The 26160-nt window shown below is 38.2% G+C and overlaps 1 protein-coding gene across 1 annotated transcript in view; it reads right to left on the bottom strand.

Annotated features, from left to right (window-relative positions):
* Positions 1-26160, bottom strand: part of LOC145984218 (protein YIPF1) — a 46479-nt gene that overhangs the window by 4205 nt on the left and 16114 nt on the right. The window contains exons 3-7 of the mRNA XM_083117777.1: positions 16511-16632; positions 13751-13934; positions 12807-12923; positions 7284-7438; positions 6455-6637 (exon numbers count right to left, since the gene is read on the bottom strand). Coding sequence (XP_082973903.1) covers positions 6455-6637; positions 7284-7438; positions 12807-12923; positions 13751-13934; positions 16511-16632 — 761 coding nt within the window. The remainder of the gene's footprint in view (positions 1-6454; positions 6638-7283; positions 7439-12806; positions 12924-13750; positions 13935-16510; positions 16633-26160) is intronic.

The raw sequence follows: 26160 nt of genomic DNA, 5'->3' as shown, positions 1-26160 counted from the left end.
AAATAATAATTTGTATGATCAACTACAGACACTGGAATGTGAAAAAGCAGAAAAATGGTAGGACACTGCACATTCAACATTTTGATCTGAACCTGGAGATTATTATTCAATAGCTCCCCCCCCCCCCCCCGGTCAACACACACGCAAATGCACGCTTGCACATAAATAAGTTTCCATCATTTTACTAGTCTGCTTTTATATATTCTACTCAGTACATGGAAATTCAAAGTTGTTCATTTTCCATTACTCCTGGTTCTCCAAAAATCATTAATTCTACACATAAAATCTGAACCTTGCCAGACATCAGAAATCTTTGAACTTTAAATGGAAGTTTCTGCAATCTTTTATCTGCAGCTGCAAAAATTTAAAAGATTTCCAGTGTCTAGTGGGTGTTTCCTAGTTCTCTTATTTTTTAAATATTTTTTATTTATCCATGTGGCCCTCCTTCCTTTCACCCACTTTCCCCTCCCCCCCTCTATTGGGATTAATCTACATATACATGTATTAGGGGTGAGCTGATACCATTTTGAACCGATGCTGATTCTCTCACCCCCACCGTACTGATACCTGTGCTTGAAAATTGCAAAGTTGTTCAAAATATTGATTAATATTAGTGTGTAAATATTCCACTCCAATTTTGTGCATCACAAAATTCAATTTATCACAAAACTGGAACAAAATTATAAGAAACTTTTTGTGAAATTTCAATGATACTTAAACTCGGCAAACATTTTGCTGCATTTTTGTAGACCCCTTTGAAAGACAAAACACACGAAAAATATCTGCCAATATCAATAAATATATTCTACTGGATATTTTCCAATACTAAACCAGTGATCTCACCCCTAATATACCGCGTGAGGCACCTAAAAGTACCACCTGAAATAGCGAAGAAACCAGAAACAGTAGCGATGTGAGGTTTGCGGGAAACAATAATATCAAATGGGGCTCGTAAATCGGAGGTATGGGGTGGGTCGAAAAATATCGACAAATGGGGCATCTGGAGCAAAGTCATATTTTTTTTAAATGGAACGATATACAATAACATGCATAATATAAAAGAGCACACGCAGAGAAACACAACGCCGTTGGTCTCATGCATCTACTGCACATAGGAACGAAGATATGGCCATGTAAAAATATGTAAACAAACTAACAAGTGGCCCACTTGACCGTCAGTACCACGGCATGTAAGACTTCTCAGGTGCCTGACAGAACTGCCTTTACGCAGAGCAAGTTTTGATAGCAGGTCCACGAGATCGTGTTAGTTCATAGCAAGCAGTCGTAGTGGTAAGAGCGAAGAGAGATATCCGGACAGACGACAGCCATCTCGACGTCTGTTTGGTAAGTTATTTATTAAATTAAGAGACACCGGAAGTGTAACACCACGAGCACGTGTGCGGAACAAGCCAACTACAGGTGAGGCAGGTGCAACAAATGTTCTCGCCGCTGTTGCTGTGAATCCGCACGTTAGCTCCCGTGAAATTGCCAGGGATGCTGGGATAAGTCAGCGAAGTGTATTGCGCATTCTGCACACACACAAGTTTCACCCATATCATATCTCCCTCCATCAGGAACTTCACGGGAATGATTTTGTGGACCGTGTTCGGTTTTGCACATGGATGTTACGACACGACACACCCGATTTGTCACGTATCCTCTTCACTGACGAGGCAACTTTTACCAATCATGGAAATGTTAACCTAAGGAACATGCACTATTGGTCGGTGACAAATCCACATTGGCTTCGCGAAGTGGAACGCCAGCGCCCATGGAGTGTGAAAGTGTGGTGTGGTATAGTGGGTGAACATCTCATTGGCCCTTTTTTTATACAAGGGACACTGAATGCTGACCGATACATACAGTTTTTACAACATGAACTGCCTGTACTATTGGAGGACATACCACTTCAGACAAGGAGGGACATGTGGTACCAACATGACGGGTGCCCAGCTCACAGTGCAAGACGCGCTACAGCATGTGTGGAAAATACATTTCCAAATCGTAGGATTGGACGTGGAGGGCCTGTCAAATGGCCGGCTCGTTCCCCAGATTTGCCACCGTTAGATTTTTTCCTGTGGGGAAAGCTAAAGGACATTGTCTACCGGGATGTGCCAACAACTCCAGAGGATATGCAACACCACATTACTGCGGCCTGTAGGGACATTCCCTACGAGATGCTACATTCTGTGCAACGATCTTTGCGTGGGCGCCTCATTGCCTGTATCGCAGCTGACGGCCACCACTTTGAACACACACTTTGACAGGTTTTCGCTTCTTACGCAGTGGTTCTTCAACATACTGTCATGGTCATTTTCATTATGCTGTAACACTGTCAAATACATGGTGCTGACGATGTCTACTGTATTTTTTCTTCCTTTAACACGTTCTGTCTTCATCTTGTCCAATGGCTTCCGACATCTCATACTTGTACATGCCGTGGTACTGACGGTCAAGTGGGCCACTTGTTAGTTTGTTTACATATTTTCACATGGCCATATCTTCGTTCCTATGTGCAGTAGATGCATGAGACCAACGGCATTGTGTTTCTCTGCATGTGCTCTTTTATATTACGCATGTTATTGTATATCGTTCCATTTAAAAAAATATGACTTTGCTCCAGATGCCCCATTTGTCGATATTTTTCGACCCACCCAATACCTCCGATTTACGAGCCCCATTTGATATTATTGTTTCTCGCAAACCTCACATCGCTACTGTTTCTGGTTTCTTCGCTATTTCAGGTGGTACTTTTAGGTGCCTCATGCGGTATACCATATAGTATATGAAAGGCAGGAGGGACCAGAAAGAGCTAAATAGAAAATGAGAAGATAATAGGAAACACTCAACAGTTGCAGAAAGTTTTTTGTGGCTTCATATGCAGCTGTATATTAAACATTGTGGAAACAGAAGTGAGTGTCTGACCTGCAAATTTGCCAGGTCAGAGTGGAAATGCAGTTGGTATGGATAAACGTGGTACTCTCCTCAACCCTGTTGAAAATTGAGAGTGGTGGTGTGAGAGTTGGAATAGGGATGAGGGGTGGAAATGGAGGTTTGGCTGAGAAAGTTCAGGTCAGTTTTCCCTCTCTTCCACACTAAGGTGTTGGTGGATTGTGGCAGGTGGTGGATGATTGCTACCTAGAAGAAATCGTTGAAAGGGATATTGTGACTGTTTGTATGCACAGTGACAGTGAAATTCAGGGTTTGAGTGGAGGAGGGGATGATCGTTGATCCTTGGATTCAGGGCTGTGGAGGTTTCCTTCCAGAAAAAGCCACCACAGATGTTGTTTGAGATGTGGCAGAATCCTCTTGGGAAGAGGGTAAATTTGCCAGTGGGAGTGTGAATCTGGAGAGTAGGAGACTTTACTGAGATGTGTGTGGTATTGGGTGACAAGTACAGGGGAGTTGGTGTCAGATTTCTTGGTGGAAGTGTTCGAGGCAGCTTGGGATATTTGTTTCGTGGCCAGGGTGAAAGGATAACCACAATTGACCAAGGCTTCATGAGGCGGAGGTTATAGTTCTGTTGGGATGTGGATGAGGTATTGAAGATTTGTCCTCTTGAGAACCAGGGAGAATGGGATTGTTTTATTGGTGTGGAATGGGTGAGGAATGGAGAAATGTATGTGCTGCATGTGGTTGATAGGTTTGACTGATTGACTTGCTTCATTTTACTTCACTTTTTGTGCCACTTTTTTGGCTAATTTGCGAAGATGGGGATGAATGATGATATGATGAAATTCATGAATGGACACTCACAAATATCCATGCCCAGGCCAGGATTCGAACCCAGGACCCCTAGCATCACAGCACGATGTGATAACCACTCTGCCACAGGGCCGGCGGTTGGTAGGTTCGATGTAGATGGATAATTTCAAATGGTCTTCCTCAATGTGCATGGCCATATCTAGAAAAGTTATTTGATTGGTGGAGTTGGTCCCGGTGAACTTGATGTAACTGAAGTGGTTGTGTTGGTTTAAGAAAGTGGATAGGGATGGTTCTCCATGTATCCAGAGCATGAAAATATCAGTGATACCCTACCCTTGAAACCACTCTGACTTAATTTTATCACCGACATGTGTATATTTCTTTTGTGTTGTCATTTTTTTGCTCTAAGTGACAATAGTTGATTTCAGCATTTCCAGTAAATACACACATCATATGACTGTAGGTTGTAGGAATTCGGTTCAAGTTGTCGAATTTGTATTTTTGTTATTTACAGCTGCATTTATGTCACTCTTGGCTAATAGCAGCAATGAGGATGACTGATGATTAGATGGCATTGACGAAGGAATAACCACAAAGAACCACAACCCATGCTCAGCCACCCAGGCAGCCAGGAGTGCCAACAGGGGGGTTTCATTTTTTTGGGGAGAAAATTTTATACAAATTCTATATATCTTCAAACAAAAATTGGGGAGGGGGGTCGTATCTTTTTTTCATTTTTGGTTATTACGTATAGTTTTTCTACCTACCTATGGGTGATCACAGCGATAGGGTTGAAATGAAACACCACCTCTTATGCCTTTAGAATCTGTTTGGATGGAGGGGGTGGGGGCATGGTATTCGCATTAATACAAGGTTAGTCAAGCAGACAAACTTTGCAGAATAAGGTTGACTAACAATGGCAGTGAGCCTAAAGAGTCTACAGGGGTGGCAGGGGGTCATTGCCCCCCCCCCCCCAAACTTCCACGGAAGTCAATTCTATGGTAGCACAGAGGAGCAATTACCCCTTCGATTTCAAATTTTATGGAAATAAAAATACATTTTGTAAAATTTTCTTGCTTGCTTCGCTCACATTATCTGCTTTTCTTGTTTTCGTTAAGTTCAGAGCTGTAGCTAGGGGCGGTGGGAGTCGGCCAGGGGCGCCGAATGATCTAAATGAAAAGGAAGTTGCAAAAGAGAGAATGCCTTGGTGCCCCATTATATTATTTGCACCTTATTAGGGGAAAACATGGGGGGGGGGGGAAACATTGACGACCTAGGGCACCTGCAAGGGGGCACAGAGGAGCAATTACTCCCTTCAATTTCAAATTTTATGCAAATGAAAATACATTTTGTAAAATTTTCCTGCTTGCTTCACACGCATTGTATGTTTTTCTCGTTCCCGTCAAGTTCAGAGCTGTAGCTAGGGGTGGCAGGAGTCGGCCATGGGTGAACGAGTGATCTAAAAAAAAAGTTGTAAAAGAGAGAATGCCATGGCATCCAGTGAAATTATTTGCACCTTATTAAATCAATATTGGTTGATTGGTTGATTTGGTGCCTTAAGTCCACTTTTATGCACAGTAAGGTTAATTGGGACTGGACCTACAGTCTAAAGTGGGATCAGAACCACCATGTGCCTCCACCGGGTATCAAACCTGGGACCCCTTGATTACAAGGCGACGATGCTACCACTGCGCCATTGGGAAGGCTATTAAATCAATATTGTTTACATTTGCAAAAATTGGATCTAAAAATTTTATTGCTCGCTCCACTCGCATTCTTCTTCTTTTCTGTAATATAATGTATTTAAATAATATGTGTTCTATATTTGTATTGAATAAGCTTTCAATACGTACACAATTTAGTGATAGCTTGTTGCATATGTATTTTCTATTTCATGTCGCTCCATGTTGCATATGTGTAAAACATATGTTGTACATGAAAGTTACACATGTATCTTCGGAATGCATTTATCATTCATTTTCTGCCATTCAAAAATACAGTTTGTGTGCTTGTTTTCCATTATTAGCTAATGTGAAATTGACGGTGTTGAAAAAATATTTCAAATTGTTTGTTCCAAACAAATGCTTCAACCCACTTTTTTGCGAAATTTATGAGGATAATAATGTCTTTGATACTACTACTACTTTAGTAGTAGTAGTAATAATAATAATAATAAAGCCATTATTAATGTAAATGTTATTATTATTGTTGGTACGTTTATCCTGGTACTTGCCCCCCCCCCCCCAGAAAAAAATTGTGGTTGCACCTCTGGTATTATATTTTTCCGCAAATTTTGTCTGACAAGAATAATTTGAGTAATTAATTCAGCATAAATGGGGGGAGGAAATGTTCTACCTTTTTGGGGAGAGTGCATCATGGGCCTTGGGGGGGATGGGCACCCCTGCAGGCAGCTCAAATCATGGTAAAATCCAGGATGTGTCTTTAACTGTGTATATCATACTTCAGCATTCAAGTGGAGGAGAAACAGGTATACCTGATACATAAATATTTAAATGTATTTATCTGCTCTTTAAAAAATAGAATAGTTTTCAATATGCTTGTGAATACAAAATATTGCCAGAATGTCCATTTCAAGAGTTCATTTTCTTCACTTCCCATCTCCCCTCACCTGTCAAAACAATCCACCACATTCATTCATTTATTCTTCCTAATACATTTTCATGCATTTTCATTCAAAGAAATACATTTTTTGACAGTTTAAATTACAAAAGAGAAAAATATATCATACCATGAATCCCATTGCCAAAAGAAGATGAAGACCGAACACTGTAATGATCAGTATAAGAGCCATTTGTCGACTATCCTTCTGAGCTACAGGCCACACAGTCATCACTAGAACAGAGCCTGAAAGCAGAGCTCCAACTAGAACCAATGTCCATCGAAGCACTTGAATCTGAATCACCCAGAAAACCTGCAACAAGACAAGGTATATTATAACTTAATCAGAACAATTTATTTCAACAACAGAGAGCATATTTTATTCAACAAGCATAAAATATTAAATTAAAGTCTGAATATTCTTGAAATTATGAATAATTGCATAATTTTTTTGCAACAGCTCTGTGGGTAAAATGAATTTTGCGATTAAATAAATATCTCATGCAAAATTATGAATATTTTGAAGCACAATTCTGGCAGATTGCTATTGTATAGTTCCAATGGAAAACATGCATATTAATAAAATTTAATTATTCTGAATGACTTGAATTATTACAATTTTCAAACATCGTATTGGCAAGACTGGTAATGTTATTTGTTCAATGTGGTATCGGCTAAGCCCTAGTGCATATCCATAAGTTTTTTTTTAACTTCATAGAAAAAAATTGATATTAAAAGAAATGTTTAGGATCATCAGATGCTGTACATGACAATTCTACATTTGAACTCACAAGTGCAAAGTGAATGTTCACAGTGGGTCTTTTATGCTGATGGGAAAGAATTTCACCAAGCAGTGTGGAGCTGTGTTATCTTCATGTGCAAGTATCCTTTGTGTAGTCACTTGATCACTCTAACAATGCTTCAAGTTATTTAGAGAAACTAATAGAACTCTCACTCACCGATACTGGAATGTAGATAGATAGAGAGTATCCATAAACACACAGTATTTCCAAGAACGTTAATCGAGATTCACCTATTCGCCACCAGAAAAAGGCCCATAAAGCAATAGGGAGTAGCCATGCATAAGTAAAAATGGCTGTTGCAGCATATGACACTGAAACGAACAGAAATCACAAACATTTACTTCACACAATTTATACAATTCTCTAAAATACAGAATATGACAAAATGGACAGCCATGATATTAGGCGGATGGCAGAAGTTTACGCTGTTGCCACTTCGGAGCACAACCCCGTGTGTTCAGAGGTTTAAGGGAATGAAAGATCTCGTTGTAGAGTTGGTCTTTGTAATCCATGTGATACAAACTGACAGTATTTGCTCGAAAGGTCAGGAATGACAGAAAAGTCACCCGAAGAGAGGTCGGTCTGATGCTCGAACTGAGCAATGTAGCCCGGATGACGTTGCCACACAATGTGTGGGAACGAGCAACTTTTGTCCCACTCTCATTTTGCTTTTCCCATTTGTGGCACCAGTGCAATTCTGCCCAGCTGCCTATTTTCATGCCCATGCATTTAGTAAATATACACATGAGGTCAACTGGAATGAATTTATGTCTTTTCAAATAAGAGAATCTCAAAATAATTTAATTGTTTGTACATGGCATATTTTTTAAATAAGGTCCATTTGCGAATAACGTCCATGCAGGCGTAGTACTGTGCATGCACACAGACTCCCGGCACCCTTGCACAGAAACAGTCATGCCATTTGGAGCCATGTTGTCGGTGTATGCGCTTTGTATTGTGGGATTGCAATGTTTAAGATGATCAAGCGGCTTGCCGACTGTGAGATACAGTTGGTGATTTGGTTCTTGGCGGCAGCAGCAGAAATTCATCACCAGATTTGTGAAGTGTACGCCCCCAACATAATGACTGACAGAAAAGTGCAGAAATGGGTGAGAATGTTCAAAAATGTGCGGGAAGATGTGCATGCCCGGACCTTGCACCCAGTGACTATCACCGCTTCCGGCATCTAAAGAAGTTCCTCGGTCGCAAGCATTTCGGCAACGAACAAGTGAAAACGATAGTTGGAGAATGGCAGCTAACTTCTATGAGGAGGGTCTACAAAAGCTAATTGTGCATTATGACAAATGTTTAAATAACCAAGGAAACTATCTGTATATGAAAAAATAGATCAAAGCATGTAGAATCTGATAAAAAATAAATTTTCACTAAAAATTTGGCAGTGCAGTTTTTCTTGGCAAAACGGACATTACTTAAAAAATATCTCTTGTACTCTATTACTTAAGGTCACTTAGGTGCTAAAAGTAAGTACAATAAATTTGGAAGTTGTTGAATACAGTGTTGGGGAGAAGGTTTGATATTAGTTAGTGCACGGGAAAAAATAATGCAATAGTTAATTTTAAAATATTGATTACATGTATTCCGTGGGCCTGTAGCTAGAAAATACTTTTATTACAGGAAATATAATATTGGTAGAGGCATGCAAATTTCATTTTTTACGAAAAAACGAAATATGAAATAACATGCTGTAATGTTCATTTTTCATTATTCTGAAAGGTGTGAGGCACATTTTTCTACCCAGTTTTGTCACAAAATAATGCGAAATGAACTGCAAAATGTGAAATATACTCTTAAACACAAAATTTACCATTTATATACCGACGCAACACTTTCTAAAGTCTGAAGTATCCTGTGAGTTATGCAATTCACAGAAAATTGATTAATTCTGCTGTAAATATTTTACAAGCAAAAATGGACCGCTTTACACAGGAATAAACTTAATACTCTGGTAACTACATAAATGTGCTATTAGAAGGGGTAAGTTTATTTTGTGTAATAAGTGCAGTTTTTAAATCAAATTTAGGATTATATTCACAATTCTAAAACTAAAATGTCATTTTATATAGCACTTTTGATGTGATTATTCACCGCTATAACACCGAAATTTTATTTTATTTACCGCTTTTGAACCTGAAATCGAGTGTTTTTGTACCGAAATTTTGCTTTTTTATTTACCAAAAATATGTGCCTCTAAATATTGGCAGCTGAATGTTGTTTTCTCGTATCTCCACTTTTCGTCAGAGGCGAGTTGATGATGTTATCATGTTTCTTACATATTAACATGTCACATTCCGAAGCAATATATCTGGCTGTCAAGCGGTGTGAATTATCAACCTTAATAAAATGTTTGCACCTATCCTGTAGTGTATTCAAAATCCATATACATTACACTTTAATCAGCTCTCTGGCCGACTTCCATGGCAGAACGGTTAGCACAGCATGTTATAATGTCAGAGGTCCCAGTTTGAATCTCAGCCTGGGAATGGTGTTCTTTGTTAGTGTCCCTTCATCATATCATCACTCATCCTCATCATCACAATTAGGCAAAAGTGGCTGACAATTGACGTAAAATAACCTAATTCAATCAATCAATTTAATCAGCTCTCCTGCAAAATTACTGCATATGTATATACGACAACACAGTGTTCAGCCGGCAATATGTGCAATAGCATTGTGACATTGTTTTGTCAGGAGCATGAATATGTGTACTACATGGAAAAATTTAAAATATAGCACTGAAAAATTGAGCTTCATCATAAAATGCTATAAAATATTGCTAGAAAAACCTCTTGCTCTTTTCACCATGGTTTTCACTGTTGTGACACACATTAAACCAAGATGTCATTGTTGTCAAGTTGTTGAACTATTGTAAACCAAAACTGGGACACTGGGCTCAAAGTGACTCTCCCTGAATGGCAATTATCAACCTGGAGTATGGACAACATAGCAGACACTGTAGCCAATGGAGAATCACCGACACAAAAAATACAGAAGTTTATATTGTACTGCATATGATGTTAAACCCTAATGATAAGAGTAAGGGGTAAGGTAAAGGTAAAGTTCCCGATGCACTTTGCACCATGCCATGAGGCATTGATTGATTGATTTAGTTTATTTTACTTCGCGTTTTGTGCCTCTTGGCTAATTTGCCAAGTGATGAAATTGATGAATGGACATTCACAAACAACCAAGCCTGAGCGGGATTCGAACCTGGGATCCTTGGCATCACAGTGCGATGTGCTAACCACTCGGCCACAGGGTCCGGCCCATGAGGCATCTATAGGGGGATGTGTGTGGGGGGGGAGGGGGGGGGTAGGGTCCCACACATTCTTTGATCTCAGCCATTTTGGAGGTGATGTGATCAGTACCATACTCTGGCTGTCCCTGGAAATATATTTGGAATCATGGAGGAAAAGTATTGACAGTATTACATATGGGAATGAAACATTATACATGTTACATTTGGAAGTGTAGCTCCTCTGGACTGCTTTTTCTATGATGAGCTACGTGTCTCCCTGTAGTCTATCAACATCGAGGTGTACCAACTACCCTGATATCGTCTTTCCATTTCACTTATGTCCTGAGGGACATACGGCACCCTAACACAAGGAATGTTTCAATGAGATCATTGACCAGTTGCACATAATTTGGTTACTTTGTATTCCCCAAGATGCCAGTATGCACAGCAACAAACTATTTCCATACTGCTGATTCTGCTGAGTTCGTTACTGCTTCGAATTCCTGGTCATTGAGGAGGCTGCTTATTGTGGTCCTATAAAACCCCTCCCTTTATTTTTACACATTCCCGCCCATAAATAACCATGGTTGTTTTAAGGTATGTGCTTGTATTTACCTGTAAATGACTAAGGTCGTTTAGTGCAGTGTAAAAAAAAAAGTAAAGTGTCCCCCTGTGCTTAGCACCATGCCATGAAGGCATATAGGGGGTGTGGGGGTAACGCCCCACACTTTCTTGATCCGGTCGTGAGTGGGGGTGATGTGATCAGCATCACGCCCCTGACCGCCTTTACCCACCAGGGTTTCCCCCAGGTACCCATGTTATTCGACGCTGGGTGGGCACCGGGGCCGCTTCCATCGTTAGAAAAGTTCCCGGATTTGAACCGGCCGGGGATCGAACCCGAGACCTTTAGCATGGTAGTCAGATGCGTTACCGACTGAGCCACTGCAGTTTTTTTTTTGTTTTTTTTTTCATTTTCTCCCTCCATGTTGATTGGTGAACGGAAAGGGTGCACCACCGGGGAGGTCCAATGCGGTACCCGAGAGCATGTTCAGGGTGCCAAATTACCAAGGTCTCCAGGGGGCCCAACACATTCGGATCCTTGGAGACCAATAGCGGTTAACGATATGGGACACCAGCAGGAATGCTCAAAGAAGTCGGGTTCCTATCTGCCAGGCTGAAAAAGTCGATGAAAAAGTGCCATCTGCAGCCTCCAGAGCACCATTTAGAAAAACTTGAAAGTTTAATATGGCGGCCACATGTTTCTTTAGGTAAGTTTGGATTCAGAAAATGCCAGAGCTGGCTGTTTAAATGCCAGTCCCAGAGCTCACTCAGTTTCTGAAACTTCTTCCTCGGGCACAGTTAAGTGCCCCCATGTCCAATATTTTCAGAAAAACTTCATCAATCCAAGTGAACTGGAGGTAAGGTTATTTTTGCTGAAGCAACTAAGGGTGTTTGGTGAACACTGTTCTCGCTAATGTTAACATTATCTCGTTTTAGCTATTCTTTCTTCATGTTGTGGTTGGTTGTGTCACAGCTGTCTCAAGAGGTACAAAAACCAACATGCCCTACTTGTAAACCAGTATGTAGTGCCACAACTTTCAGGTCACTGCAGACATTCCAAGTATGGGCTTCATAGTTCATTGCCTTCAGTAGTTTTGCCATGATATCATGGTTTCCTTGATTCCTACAGTATGCCCCATGACAGTGGAAAGCAACTGATTTCCATTATGAAGAAAATCAGCCCTCAGACTGAATTTGGATGAATCCCGCGGTGGGTGATCTAAGGTAAGAATTTTTCAGCCTTGTCCCCGAATAAAGTGGCTCTGGGGCTCACCCAGCCTCAAATCAATGGGTACATGGGGGCAACCCTGGGGTGTAAGGCAGCAGAAGCATGGTACTGATCATATAACTTCCAAAATGGCCGAGATCGAGAATGTGTGGTGCAAATGTGCCTTCATGACATGGTGCTATATGCATGGGGAACTTTACCTTACCTTACCTTTACCACAAAGAGGCACCACAACACATTTTGTTGTAAATTGAAAGTGATGGTACCAAAATCATTACACACACAGTACATGCCAACGAAAATACTGTAATGTACTGATTTTCTTATGCAGGAACAAAGTACACACCCTGACACAACTTCACGCATCACAGAACTAATGAAGTAGGTGAGAAAAATGCCTCCAGTGTTGCCAGCTCAAAATGAGAAAATTTCCCATACTGTATATGACATGACATGTGTATCTCTGAACTTGTACGTGTAAGTGAAAATTGATTGCATATTTGAAATCAGCATACTGAAATTAGTGAGGAAAACATTTTCACTTCTCTGATGTAAAATGACTTTTGCACAGTGTAATACAAAAATTATTTATTAAATGCTACTTTGTATCAAGATTATATGTAAAATTTCAAACCTGCGTGAAAATCATATTTCCATTGGTACTTCCCACTTGCTGCTGTGTGAAGATAATTTGCCATGTTTCCATTAATGGCAATAGCAAATACAAGGGTTACGCATATCCAGAATGGACCTGAAAAAAAAATCATATTGGATGGATTTACTTATTTCAAATTTCCATACTTGTAAGCAGCACAATGAATTTTCAATGTCACACACTGCTCCATTACTTCCACATTTCTTACAAATAGAGGAATGACAAATATTATCATCACCTGGCTTCTTGGTATTGTGTTGAATTTACGGATGTCATTACCTGGAATAACTTAACTTCTAGTGGATGGGAAAAAAACACCTCTAGTTATCATGCAATCACTGCCTTGTACATGAATGCTTCTCATTACTAAGATCACATATGTAGATTCACCAACATATAGTAGCTTGCATATTAGGATATATGCTCAGTCCAGGTTATACTTCATTTATTTGTTTCCTTTTGGTTGTAAGGCAAACATGAGTAGAGAGTATATCCAGCATCAATAAAATTCAATTACTTTAAAAAAAAAAAAAAAAGTATGAAAAAGCAATGTGCAATTTCTTTACTACTACTTTTGCACATAATTGTAACACATCTTCCCACACTAAGGCAATGCCAATATAAAACATACCATAGAATTGCAATTATCTCATGAACTGATACCAGAATTCATCACACTCAGTAAATAACTTATAACTAAACATAAGCATACAATAACAAAAAAATATAATTCACTAAATAAATTTGCACTGAAATTATCTTTAGAATATTCAGGGCAGGGCACATTAAATGGGCATTACTTCAACTCATTGAAAATGATACATTTAGAATGTATACTAATGGCTGCACATTAAAAAACTAAATGAGTCCTATTAAATACATTATGTATAGTTTTCTACTAATATCCAACTATATGTTCTTACCATATAAATCGGGCTTTGGTTTGATATAATGCTGTAAGTAACTCGTTCCAGGCCATGGAATCATTGACCAAATAATCCTGTCTACAACCTGCTTTGTAGAAACATCAAATAAATGCTGATAGTATTCAAAGGTCCAAAAAGAATGTGATGGTTTTTGGCCTTGTGTGCCTCTCTCATAGAGCAACTGCAAAGAAGGAAAAACCACCTTCAATTATATTTTACTACAATACACATTCATAAAACATTTTTAAAAACCTTCCTGACATTTATGTAATTTGAAAGCACAAAAAATTGAAGCCTAGAAAAACTGTATTATTGAATACTTTAGCAATTAAGTTGCTAGTCTTGTAACACAATTTTAATTTTGCACTGTAAAATATTATATTAAGAAATAATCATTCCATATTTTAATTTTTATGATTATGGTCTCAAAAATCCAGCTTGCTTCTCTCTTTTCTCAATTTTCCTTTTATGTTTTCGGTTGTTGGCTAATCGGGCATATCACAGCCTATACCTGGGTGGTGGGGCTGCGACCTGTGGGTTCTCAGGTACACCCTTTCTGTCAGGGTTCCAACCCCATTAGCCTTTCTGGATCCCTCCAGGCCAACAACACTTTTATGGCGGTGTTTATTCACCCTGACACAAGGCTGTCGATGGGTATCTGTGGTATTTGCTGAGTATGTCCATGCCACTGGACACTCTCCCACACCCTGATATCCTTGCTGTCTCAGTTTGGTCTGCTTATTTGGGTTTCCCCTTATTCGCAGCATCCCCTCATATCTGACTGGATTTTCAATATCCACCACCTGTGACCAATCCAGTAGCTGAGGCTCGCACTTCAATAATTACGTATGGAGCAGAGACTTGGACAATAACAGAGAGAGACAAAAGAAAGATGCAGCCAGTGGAGATGAAATTTTTAAGGAGAATATTAGGGAAATATTAGAAGGGATAGAATAAGGAATGAGGAGATCTGACACACAGTGGTGGTGAAGCTTCAGGACAGAATAGATCAGGCACAGATGAGATGATTTGGACACATGAAGAGGATGGGTGCAGAGACTACCAGTAAGTGCTTATAATGCACAAGGAGTGGGAATAAGGCCAAGGGGGAGACCAAGATGTTGATGGAAAGAGCAGATAGGGGAGAGCATTAGGAGAAGACAAGATTGGAACACTGTGGAAGACCAGGAAAAAATGGAGAGGCTTGACTTCTATGTCGACCCAGCCAGAGGCAGGAAATGGCGAAGGATGATGATGATGATGATGGTCAAAAGGTCCAGGATACATTCCCTGTATTCCTAATCGAATGATCTATTTTTGATTAGGTATAATTCTGTGTTCAGAATAGCAACTTCTCGAAATCTATAGTACAATTTTCAAGTCCATACAACTGCAGTCAAAAACTCATATTTATAAAATATTCATATTTGTACTGGTGTTACCTACATAGTGGTTACAAAATGAGTAGAGACCTGAAAAAAAAAATCATGTGCGAGAAATCCACGAAAAGCTGATATTATGTGTTTCTATACTTTATTTGGCTATTATACTGTATTGAAAAAAATGTTTGCATCTTTTTCCCTATAAATGACTTTTGCCATACGATGTAAATTTTATGTTAATTATTGCAATTTTCCTTTCAAATGCAAATTCATTTATCACTTCTTGTATTTTTCTTACTTTACATAGTTTTCCTATCTCATTACATTATTTATGACAATAAAGATGCATGATGAAAATAATTATATGAGGAACAAAGACAATGACAGGCTACTGGTTCCAGAAGAATGTTTGTCCAGTGATCAACAAACAAGTTGATAAGGTGACAGGCTAATTCTTTAACGGGACTATTCTTCCATTTCCTGGGACATGCATCAGGCCAATTTCCAAAATATCTTGAGACTATTTAAGTCAGTAGTTTTGGCAATTGATTAAAATAAATATATTTCTTGTAAACTTGAATATTAAAGATTTTAATAAACAACCACCCTTGATACTACAAGAGGGGTTTCAATATCTGTTCATTTTGATGTTGATTTTTGTTACTTAGTGTTGCTTTTCTTCACTTTTGGCGATTGTGGTGGTGAGTGATGGATATGATGAAATTGATAAGGGGACACTCACAAAGAACATCCATGCCCAAGCCAGTATTCAAACCTGTGACCCCTATGTGGTGGTGAGTGATATGTGATAACCACTCTACCATGGAGGTCAGCCAATATCTGTTTAATATCTGATTATGCAATTAGTTTCATCAAAGGAAGAATAAAATAAAGTGACCATTCCATAGACTTTGTCTGAAAGGAATCATATAAAGCTTGAATGAATCTGGAGGGTAACAGCTAAAACAAAAGACCCCCAAAAGGTGCAAAAATGGATTTTGAATTAAATATGGTCATTTTTCATGTAACAAGGAAATTCATACATAATTCCCAATGTCAAAAATTTGCATAATTTGCAGAATTTCTGGCCTTTTTATAATTTTCTTGTTTTACATTAACTTTCTATCTCCCTAGGTTAATTGCAATGATAAAGATGAGTAACTAAAACAATGCCTTACCCAGGATTCATATATAGGACTCCAACATCTGTAGTACACTAATACAATCTCTATGAAAAGATGTTTGGTCAGTGGATATGTGTGAGCAAAACTTGACACTCTGAAATTCATATACAAGATATGATGACTGCAGCACTGCATAACCACCAATATTTACAAAGAATTAATGACGACAAATTCAATCATGAAAGTCCTACCTCTGTTTCCGGACCCTCTTCATCAGAACCTGGAGTATCTGGCATTGCATCAAATGTGTGAATCTGTTCTTTAGTAAATGACTTGACATCTAACTCTGCCACTTCACTGGATGGAGAAAACTCTGGAAAAATAATAAAATAAATACTGATAATATCCTTGCGCACCAAATCTGTGTGAACTGAAAAGCCATTTCCACACTGCTTGTTTTGTAGTAATCTAAGTAATCTCAAACGACCTCTGACTTCATTTGCATAGGTTTTGGCCAAATGAAAGCAAACAAAGCAGTGAGAAACTACAGGGTGTCTACCAAAATAACAAATCCAAAATTCTTGACTTTTTCATGACTTTTTATTTCACCTTCTTTTTGTTTTCCTTAAAAGGTAAAAAAGGTAAAGTGTTCCCCTGTGCTTAGCACCATGCCATGAAGGCATATACGGGGTGCGGGGTAACACTTTCTTGATCCGGTCATGAGTGGGAGTGGGGGTGGACGTTTCCTTAACCTTTATTTATTTGATCCCTACTTGGGTAAAGTTGCAAATTAGCAATTAAGAAAATAAATATTTATTTCATGAAAAACCCTTACCAAAGGGTCACTTAAGATAAAAACTGAAGCTCTATTTAACAAGAGAATTTGCTTTATCTATTAATGCATCCTGGACTGCACTTGGCAGGCTCTGGCATCTGGACTCACAGCCAGTATAATCTTATGAGGGGCTTGTGTTGTCATTCCTATATACTTGTGATAATCCCTTCATCCATTTTATCTTATCACCATTCATCCTCATCCTTGCGATTAGCCAAAGGGGCAGAAAAGAAAAGTAAAACAAACTAAATCAATCAGTCATTGTGATAGCACACATTCTTGACCACAAGTATAATTTCTTAACTTTTTATTGATTCTTGACCTACTTGCTGATTTCTTTACTCTTTCCTGACTTTCATGACTGGCAGACACCCTGAATTATCATCTTTCTATTGAAGCTGGATGCAGGAAACTGCATTCTCACTGCTGCAAAGCATGGGACGAATGAATTCAGTGTCTTTTCCAGATACAAAGTTTCCATTCTGGACACGGACTTTGGTAAGACTAACCCAAAACAAAATTGGTCACTCTAAATCTCACAGATACAAACAGCTTACTAAGCCCAGACATGGGGGCACCAAGCAGAGACTGTGGTCCTCTGTATTCAAAGAGAGAAGCAGCTACTGAGAAGCTTAGAACCACACAATAATCGTATGTGAGAAAGTAAACAATTCTAGCTGCATCTATATAAGAGATAGGGCGTGACCGATGCAGGGTTAAAATTCCTATATTTACAATTACATCTAAGTTATAGAAAAAAGAGCATCTTCCAGAACTAAGTTTAATACTTCAACTTTCAAATGATACCATATGAATGGAAAAGACTTGAGAAATGAAAATATAAAACAGAAAATCCTTGCTTGTATTCACACCTGTGTTTCTAGAATGTATATACAGCATAGTTGGCATTTCCATTTCAAACGAGTACCCTGATGCACCCCTTTACAGTTAAATATCTGCTGCAGAGCATGGGACGAATGAATTCAGTGTCTTTTCCAGATACAAAGTGTCCATTCTGCAAAATGACTGTGCTACAACTAACACAAAATGAAAATGGTCACTCTCAACCTCACAGATACAAAAGTTAGAAGGTAGAAGAACATACTGTTAGTTTATTTTAACTTCCTGATTTACTTTTGTTTTCTATTGTGTCCCATCCACGACACAAAAAAAACAATTAATTTGTCCTATAACTGTTATATTTCCCCCTCAACTTAGGGTGGCCAGATGTCCTCTTTTATCCAGACATGTCCTCCTTTTAGGCATCTGGCCAGATTTTTTAGAAATCGGAAAAATGTCCTCCTTTCTTGGAAAGAGTGTAACATAGAGCACAGCGAATGTGCTGCCTAGAGATTGCTTACCACATAACTAGAGTTGGAAGTGGTCGAAACAAAAGGCCTTTTGGAAAAAAAAATGAGCTTTTTCCACGGCTTTTTTGGTTGGGCTTTTTTCGGCTTTTTTCACAAGTGTCTCAAATCAATGAAAATACAGAAGTTGGCAGTATTTTTCCTGTTCCATTGTTTTCGTTTATCTCCCTACTGTAAAATAGACACTCATTTCTAAACATAAAATACAATTTACTATATAAAATTCGTAGCTAGACACAGTGTTTTCAAGAAAGCTGGCTTTTTTGAATGGGCAGTTCTTTCCAAGTGTTATCTTCATATTTCGGTAGGCTTATTAAATATATCGATGTAGTATAAACATATTTACATAACGAGTAGTTTTGTATATGTTTTTAATGGAATCATTTTACATTAAATTTTGTGTTCAGTAAAATTTATTTGTATTCTGGATTTTCAGTACATCATGTATAATTTGGATAAATGGCCGCTAAACCTGAGCACGGAGCAACTAGTGGCTGTTTGTTGCAGTGGTTCTCAACCTTTGTGAGACCACAGCCCAGCAAATTTATTTCTTACAAGTCCTACAGTTTGAAATGAGATCTGAAGCATTCTGCCTCCACTGAGGATTGAACCTCAGACCTCTTCTTATTACAAGGCAACAGCATTACTTTATGCCCCTCCAGAGGCCCATTCATGATTATGAAAGGAACCTTCTATCAAAACGCCAGCATTTTTTCTGACAGTACTTGCAATTTGTTTTCTGTAATTTACAGGCTAAAATAAATCTTAATCTCTGATGAAGTAACTAACAATCTGTTAAGTAAAGAGAACATTCAGACCGATGCAACACATTACAGTGGGGGTGTAACATTGAAGTGGCAAGCGACATGGGTCCCTTCAGTCTATAAGCAAGCATTCACCACACAAGCACAGACATGATGTGTGCCATTGAAGGAGCTTTCAGACTGAAGTCACTGATGACAAGCGACACAGTATCCTTCAGTATAAAGCAAAGCATTCACCATGCATGCAAGAACAACAGACTGAAGTGGCCCAATGTATGCCATTGAGAAAACAGTATAGTCTGAGCAACATGCAAGTGACATTTTTAACTCATTGTCGCACTTCGGTTCAAAGTTGAATGGATTACTGAGGGTCTGGTTCCAAGTGACATGTGTCACTTGTCGCTTCCGTCTGAAAGCTCCATTATTCACGTAATATGTATACTTCTGCATATGTGTTGTGAACAGTAAAGACTTTTAATTATCCCAAACATCGAATATTTTGGTATTAACATTTGTTTCATATTTTATGACCAACATTTAAATTGAGACACAAACATGTAAAAGCTAGTTTTAAGTCCATTTCATGGTCAGATGTGCTCATCAGGACTACACGTTCAATTTTAACCATAGCTTAAATATGCCATACGAGAAACTGACATACCGGGGACGACTCACAGGCTCACACTTTTTTTATTATTAAAAATTGAAGAAACCATTTTATTATTGAATCACTGCTTCCTTTGCTGATTACATAAGCAGTTATTTATTAATTATAATAATTACAAAAATTACTATCATTAATAAAAAATAATAACCAATTATTGCATGTGTCTCACATAGGCTATATTTTATCATTCACTAAAACTCACAAAATCCATAATAATTTTTATTAATGCTTTTTAGTTTGCAGAAGTGTATTTGTTTATTAAATATAATAATTACAATAATAAATATCATTACCAACCAATTATACACTGTCACTGGCATGAGTTTCTCGAATGAGACACATTCAAAGATGGTGCCTGACATGCCCACCTAGTGCATTTTGCCTCTTAATTAGATTACATTTATGTTTTTATGAACAAAAGTAATAAAGAAATATTGGGAACATCCTAGGAAACAATGTAAAAAACCATCCATTCAAAAAAGCCATCTTTTTTGCAACTCTACACATAATGATCATCATTTAATGCATATCACTTGGGGCACATTAAGAATTCGAGCAATGCTCACCTTAGCATCTGGTTGCTGAATATGACCATTTTGCCCGAATGAGTCATTACTTATTATTATTGGGGCATTCCATACATAGACTATTACCCAATAACTGTACAAAGTTTAAAAATAGGACACCAATGGGATCCGGAGTTATGTTAGATTTAAGTTAAGTAAACGTAGGATAGGGTAGGTTAGGTAATGCATGATAACAGATTTTGATAGACAAATTCCTACAATTCAAAAGTTCAAGTCTAACAGAAATGAAGTGCAATATTGATTGAATTAACGTACTTGAAGCTGATGTTTACATTCACAGTTATTAGAAATACAGAATGATTCAAAAATCTGGTCCCATAGGCAAACTCTGTTATTACTGCACATAGAAAAAAATGGAAAGAGGGGAAAGTTGTTGGAAATAGATGAGTTTCAATCTAAAGTGGTTGAATTTTCAACATAGCATGTACTGTTCAGGCTGTACACTGATATGAGCTTCATTGGTAGCCGAAAATGTCACATGTTTGTTCCGGAATACTGCAAGCCATCGCAATATTGCAGAGTACTGGGTAAATTAAGTATTGATAGCGATAATTACAGGCAACGTAAACATGTAAAAAAACATGAGCATTTGATGTAAATACCCCCTACTACCTACCTTCTCCACACCACTAGAAAAGGCTGAGAAAAATCACAAATCAGTCTAAAATATGTATTTCACACCGTGCCACTGTGCGTGTCACACATTCACGTTTTCTTTTTAATTATTTACTTTGCCTATAATTATCATCATCATTTCTGAATTTATCCAGTACTCTGCGGTATTGCGATGGTTTGCAGTATTCCAGGACAAACATGTGTCATTTTTGGCTACCAATGAAGCTCATACCAGTGTACAGTCTGAACGGTAATGCTATGTTGAAAATTTAAAGCACTTTAGATTGAAACTCACCTATTTCCAACAACTTTCACCTCTTTCCATTTTTTGCTATGAGCTCTAACAACAGAGTTGCCTATGGGACCAGACTTTTGAATCACCCTGTATTTCTAATAACTGTGAATGTAAAAATCAGCTTCAAGTATGTTAATTCAAACAATATTGTACTTCATTTCTGTCACTTTAATTAGAATACGTATGTGAGTACTAAAATGATTTCCTCAAAAACTTACTTGTAAATATTAATTTTGAACATTTACAACTAAGTTTCGTGGAAATCATTTTAGTACTCACATACATATTTTAATTAACTACCACATTTTTTATTCCATTTAACATGAATTAGACTAACTTTTCAATTGTAGGAATTTGTCTATCAAAATATATCATGCATTACCTAACCTACCCTCCCCTACGATTACTTAACTTAAGTCTAATTAAAACAACCATTTTTGAGAAAATGGCTACCAAAGTTTTCTTTGCACCACCATCATTTGTTTTTGTTTTTTTATCCTGACAAAAGTATGTAATATTTTGTGTGAAAGAGCCCTTCAAGACCTTTCCAACACCATCTAAATCACTTCATTAGGTGCCCTGATTGCTGAAATATTGCAATTTAAAGTTAACAAGATGTTGAAAAAAATTGTCAAAATTGCAGTTTGATATGGATCTACAACTTTGCATATTTTCCTACCTCAGGTAGTCCTTCCATTAAGCCAAATTTCAATTGAATCAAAAAATGTAAGGTTCAGGGCCTTGTTGATTTGACATGGAATAACCTTATTCTAACTTGTTGCTTCGCCATCTGAACACATCCCAGGCTGCTGGAATACATGTAGTCTGTGCAGTTTCTCTTCCATTGATTCATTTGGCTAATCTCGATGAGGATAAGTGATGCTATGATTTTGATGAAGGGACGCACACAAAGAACATCCATGCCCAGGCTGAGATTCCCCCTGGTGTCGTAGTATATTCTGCTAATCACTGTGACACGGAAGTCGGGCTGTTTTCTTTAGAGTCCTACATACGCAATACAGAAATGTGTGGTGATAATTTTTATTGTTAAGGTGAGGAGGGACAATTTCCCCTAGGTCTTTCTCGCTGGGGTAGCTGCTGATCACTGTTGCCAACTTTGCTCTTTTGGAGCATTTATGGACGGAAAGCTTCCATTTCTACAGCACGCGCGTAAATGGGCTCTCTTACGCCAGCGTACGAGAGGTCTACCGTGATTGGTTCATGTGACCCTTCCTGCCTTCTGAAGCAGACCACAGCGGCAGAATTCCTACCCGGTTCTTCGCTCTTCGCCCTCATGCAACTCGTGCTATGTGATGCTACAATACGCAATATTGACTGACGTAACTTTACCAATCTCAAATATACTGCTTCTTAACCACTTGCCTTAAGACTTTTTTTCCAAATTGATGTCAAAATTTTACACTTTTTTTAATTTTATATTTTACTACTACTTTACATGCAAAATTACATTAACAATGATTTTTGGTACAACAATCAAAAATAATCAAAATATTCTACTCCAAATAGGCATTCCTTTATTAACCCGAGTATACTCGGAGCTGTTAAATGTGATATAAATTGTGATATTTACTAACAATAATGCAACGAACAAAATGGTATGTTGTTTATGTTATAAATGATATAATATTGATTTCAAAAGACAAAAGAAGTAATTATTCAGGATCAAGTTCTTGCCACACTCGTACAGACGTCAAACTAACATCAGAATGCGAACTTTTGACTGAAATATCATCACAGTCAGTTAGCGTTGTTTCACTGCCACTAGCACTTACACTACACTCTGATGAACTTATGTCTGTGCTTATATCACTCATTTTGCTGCCAAAAGGACGACAAAGTTCCAATCGAATCAACGCTTCCGAACAATGCATTCTTGCAAGCAACCGAATGTCACGCAATGCAGAAAAGCTGTTGTCTTTCTTCACTTCTTGGTGCCTCAAGGCAGGCACAAAAATTAGTGCACGCTCGAGACATCTGTTGGCCGGACTTGCAACTAACTCCACCTACCCAATTCATCATGAAAGTTCCGCCCGACTTAGTACGGGCCGGTAAAAAAATTACATTCAAACTCCTCAGGTTTCCGAGATAACTCGGGATAATATTTTGCCGGAAGAGTACCACATCCGAGATAATTCGGGTTAGTAAGGCAAGTGGTTAATGGCCACTGCATTGTATGATTTATCGCACGAACAGCGATGTGTATTAGAAACTAAAAGATCAACACAGTTTTTGTCAAATAAGTTGGTGAAGTCCTCGTGCTAGAAATTCAGCCTGTGGCTGCTCTACCACTTAACCTGCAAAACTATTATTTTTTTATTGTATTTTTTCGTTATTATCTAACTACTTAATATTGTGTGAATGGAAATGTTTAGCATTCATTTGAAAACTCTTAACATCGAATGGTCTCTGGACAAAATTATTTTAAAATGTTTATCAGCATTCTCAAGATGTAATAAACAGTGGTCTGAATTACTAATCTTCACTGTTACGTCAGTAGAGTGTACGATATTTGGATCATCCACTCTGCTTTGCACAGTGCGCCAAGACGACAGAGGTCCCTGGTTCGAATCCCGGCGTGAGCACGAGTGTTCTTTGTCAGTGTCCCTTCATCAATATCATCACTCATATTCATATTCGCAATTCACCAAAAGTGGTAGAAAAGCGAAGTAAAATAAACCAAATCAATCAGTAGTTGGATCGCCCACAACAATGACGTCTACTGTTGTGCAGAGGCGCTTGTGATTCAGGTAGGTTTTTAATTACTTGCGTCATGCAGAAAGATATAAAAAAAGGTATAGAACACCAGAGTTCAAAACATCTGTGGCATAGTGAGGCATCTAATTTTCTAGGTAAAACATGCAATGATGATGTTTTATTGAAAACCCAGCTTACTTCAGGCAAATAATACCTGTGGCGACTAATACCATAAGTAAATTATTAAGCAAGAAAGGGCTGACTCTTCCTTCGGACTTGGCGTTCCCACCCGAAATGTCCATGCTACGCCACTGGTAGTAGCAAGAGTCGAAACTCCCATTTGATGAGCCGTAACTTGAAGTTGAAGTTGATGTCCCATAAGGAATACAGGGGATTCGGTAAATACTAATTCATCATATTTTTCAAAAATCGTATAAGGCGTAATAATCAACTTAGGAAACCGCTTCCACTTGCCACATGGGGAGAAATTCATACTCTTCATTTCTGGTGGAGATCTTTTTAGTAGCATTGCTCATTCCGACGATATTGGAATAAATGCATGCCTGGTGCATAATTGTTCCTCTTCGCCTTAAGTAATATTTACTTTTATGAAATAATGAAGCAAAGTGTAAAATTCAACAATGATCTAGCAAGAAAATATCCAGCTTTTAAGGATGGAAGAAACGAATATGAGGTAAATTGTAAGATGGCTGTTACTTTTTCCTGCTGTTGAAAGCGTGCTAGAAATGTAAAAAAATGAGAAGTTAAAGTACTCCACTGTGCTTCGCATCACACCATGAAGGTGTATAGGGGGTATAGAGTTAGGGCACACCACATTTACTCCCCAGGTACTCACTCTATGGGTGGGCAATGGAGCTGCTTGAACAGGTGGAAAAAAAATCCCGGTTCACCCCCACCCGAGATCGAACGAAGGTCTCTCACATGGTAGTCAGATGCCATATATATATATATATATATATATATATATATATATATATATATAATGGATAAAAGCAAGGAGGGCCAAAAGGGCTAAGTAAAAATCAAATAAGGTAAAAGGAAACACTCACCGGACAGTAGGAAAATTCAAAATTTTCGCTAATTTATAGCATCATCGGTGTGAGAAGAAACAGAAGACGGAACCGGAAGTTTCCAGATAGTTAATTTTACCTTCTACCAAGTTCTCCCTAACTTCCGGTTCCGTCTTCTGTTTCTTCTCACACCGATGATGCTATAAATTAGCGAAAATTTTGAATTTTCCTACTGTCCGGTGAGTGTTTCCTTTTACCTTATTTGATTTATATATATATATATATATATATATTAAGGAGTAATATCAGTAATATCCCCGTTATTTATTCTCTCTCAGGTTGTCAATTTTCACTACATTGTCAATCTTTCTCATTTTTGGACAAACACAAACATCCATGTCCGAACCAGGGTTCGAACCCAAGACCTCTGGCTTAGTAGCACACTGCACTGACCACTCCGCCACAGAGGCAGACTCCGAGCTACCGAGGCCAGATATGTTCACAGCATTAAAATCATATTTCTTGTACCAATCAAAACTACCTAAATTTTATTTCGGTTTATTGGAAATAAGCTCAGCGAAGCTTACTTGTTATATTTCCATTCACTTATGAACATGGGTTGGCAAAAGAATTAATTAAAAGAATGAAGAAGATTAATGTTAACACCCAGTATAGCGTTAAAAACTCCTTTGAGGTAAAAAGGTCAATTGAAGGGTTAGAAATCGGGAGCGATGACCAAATTAATAGCTTTGATGTAATAAATTTGTACCCTAGTGTACCGAGAAAGCCGGTGACAGTCTCCAAAGGTGGCTATTAGCCCATGGCGTGGATATATTAGTAGCATGGGAATACGTCAGGTGTTTTTTTCTTGTAACCGGGTACAATTATTTCCACGTAAACGATAAGATTTTTCGACAAAAAGAAGGGTTAGCAATGGGCAACCCGATATCAGGTTTTGCGGCAAACATTTTCTTGCATTACCTATAAAAAGATATTATGGAACAAGTAGGAGTAAGCATAAAATA

The sequence above is a fragment of the Lepisma saccharinum genome, chromosome 2 (genome assembly GCF_977018435.1).
Source record: "Lepisma saccharinum chromosome 2, izLepSacc3.1, whole genome shotgun sequence".
Classification (NCBI taxonomy): Eukaryota; Metazoa; Arthropoda; class Insecta; order Zygentoma; family Lepismatidae; genus Lepisma; species Lepisma saccharinum.
Note: the sequence above shows the minus strand (reverse complement) of the source record. Positions and strands in the feature narration are given on the sequence as shown.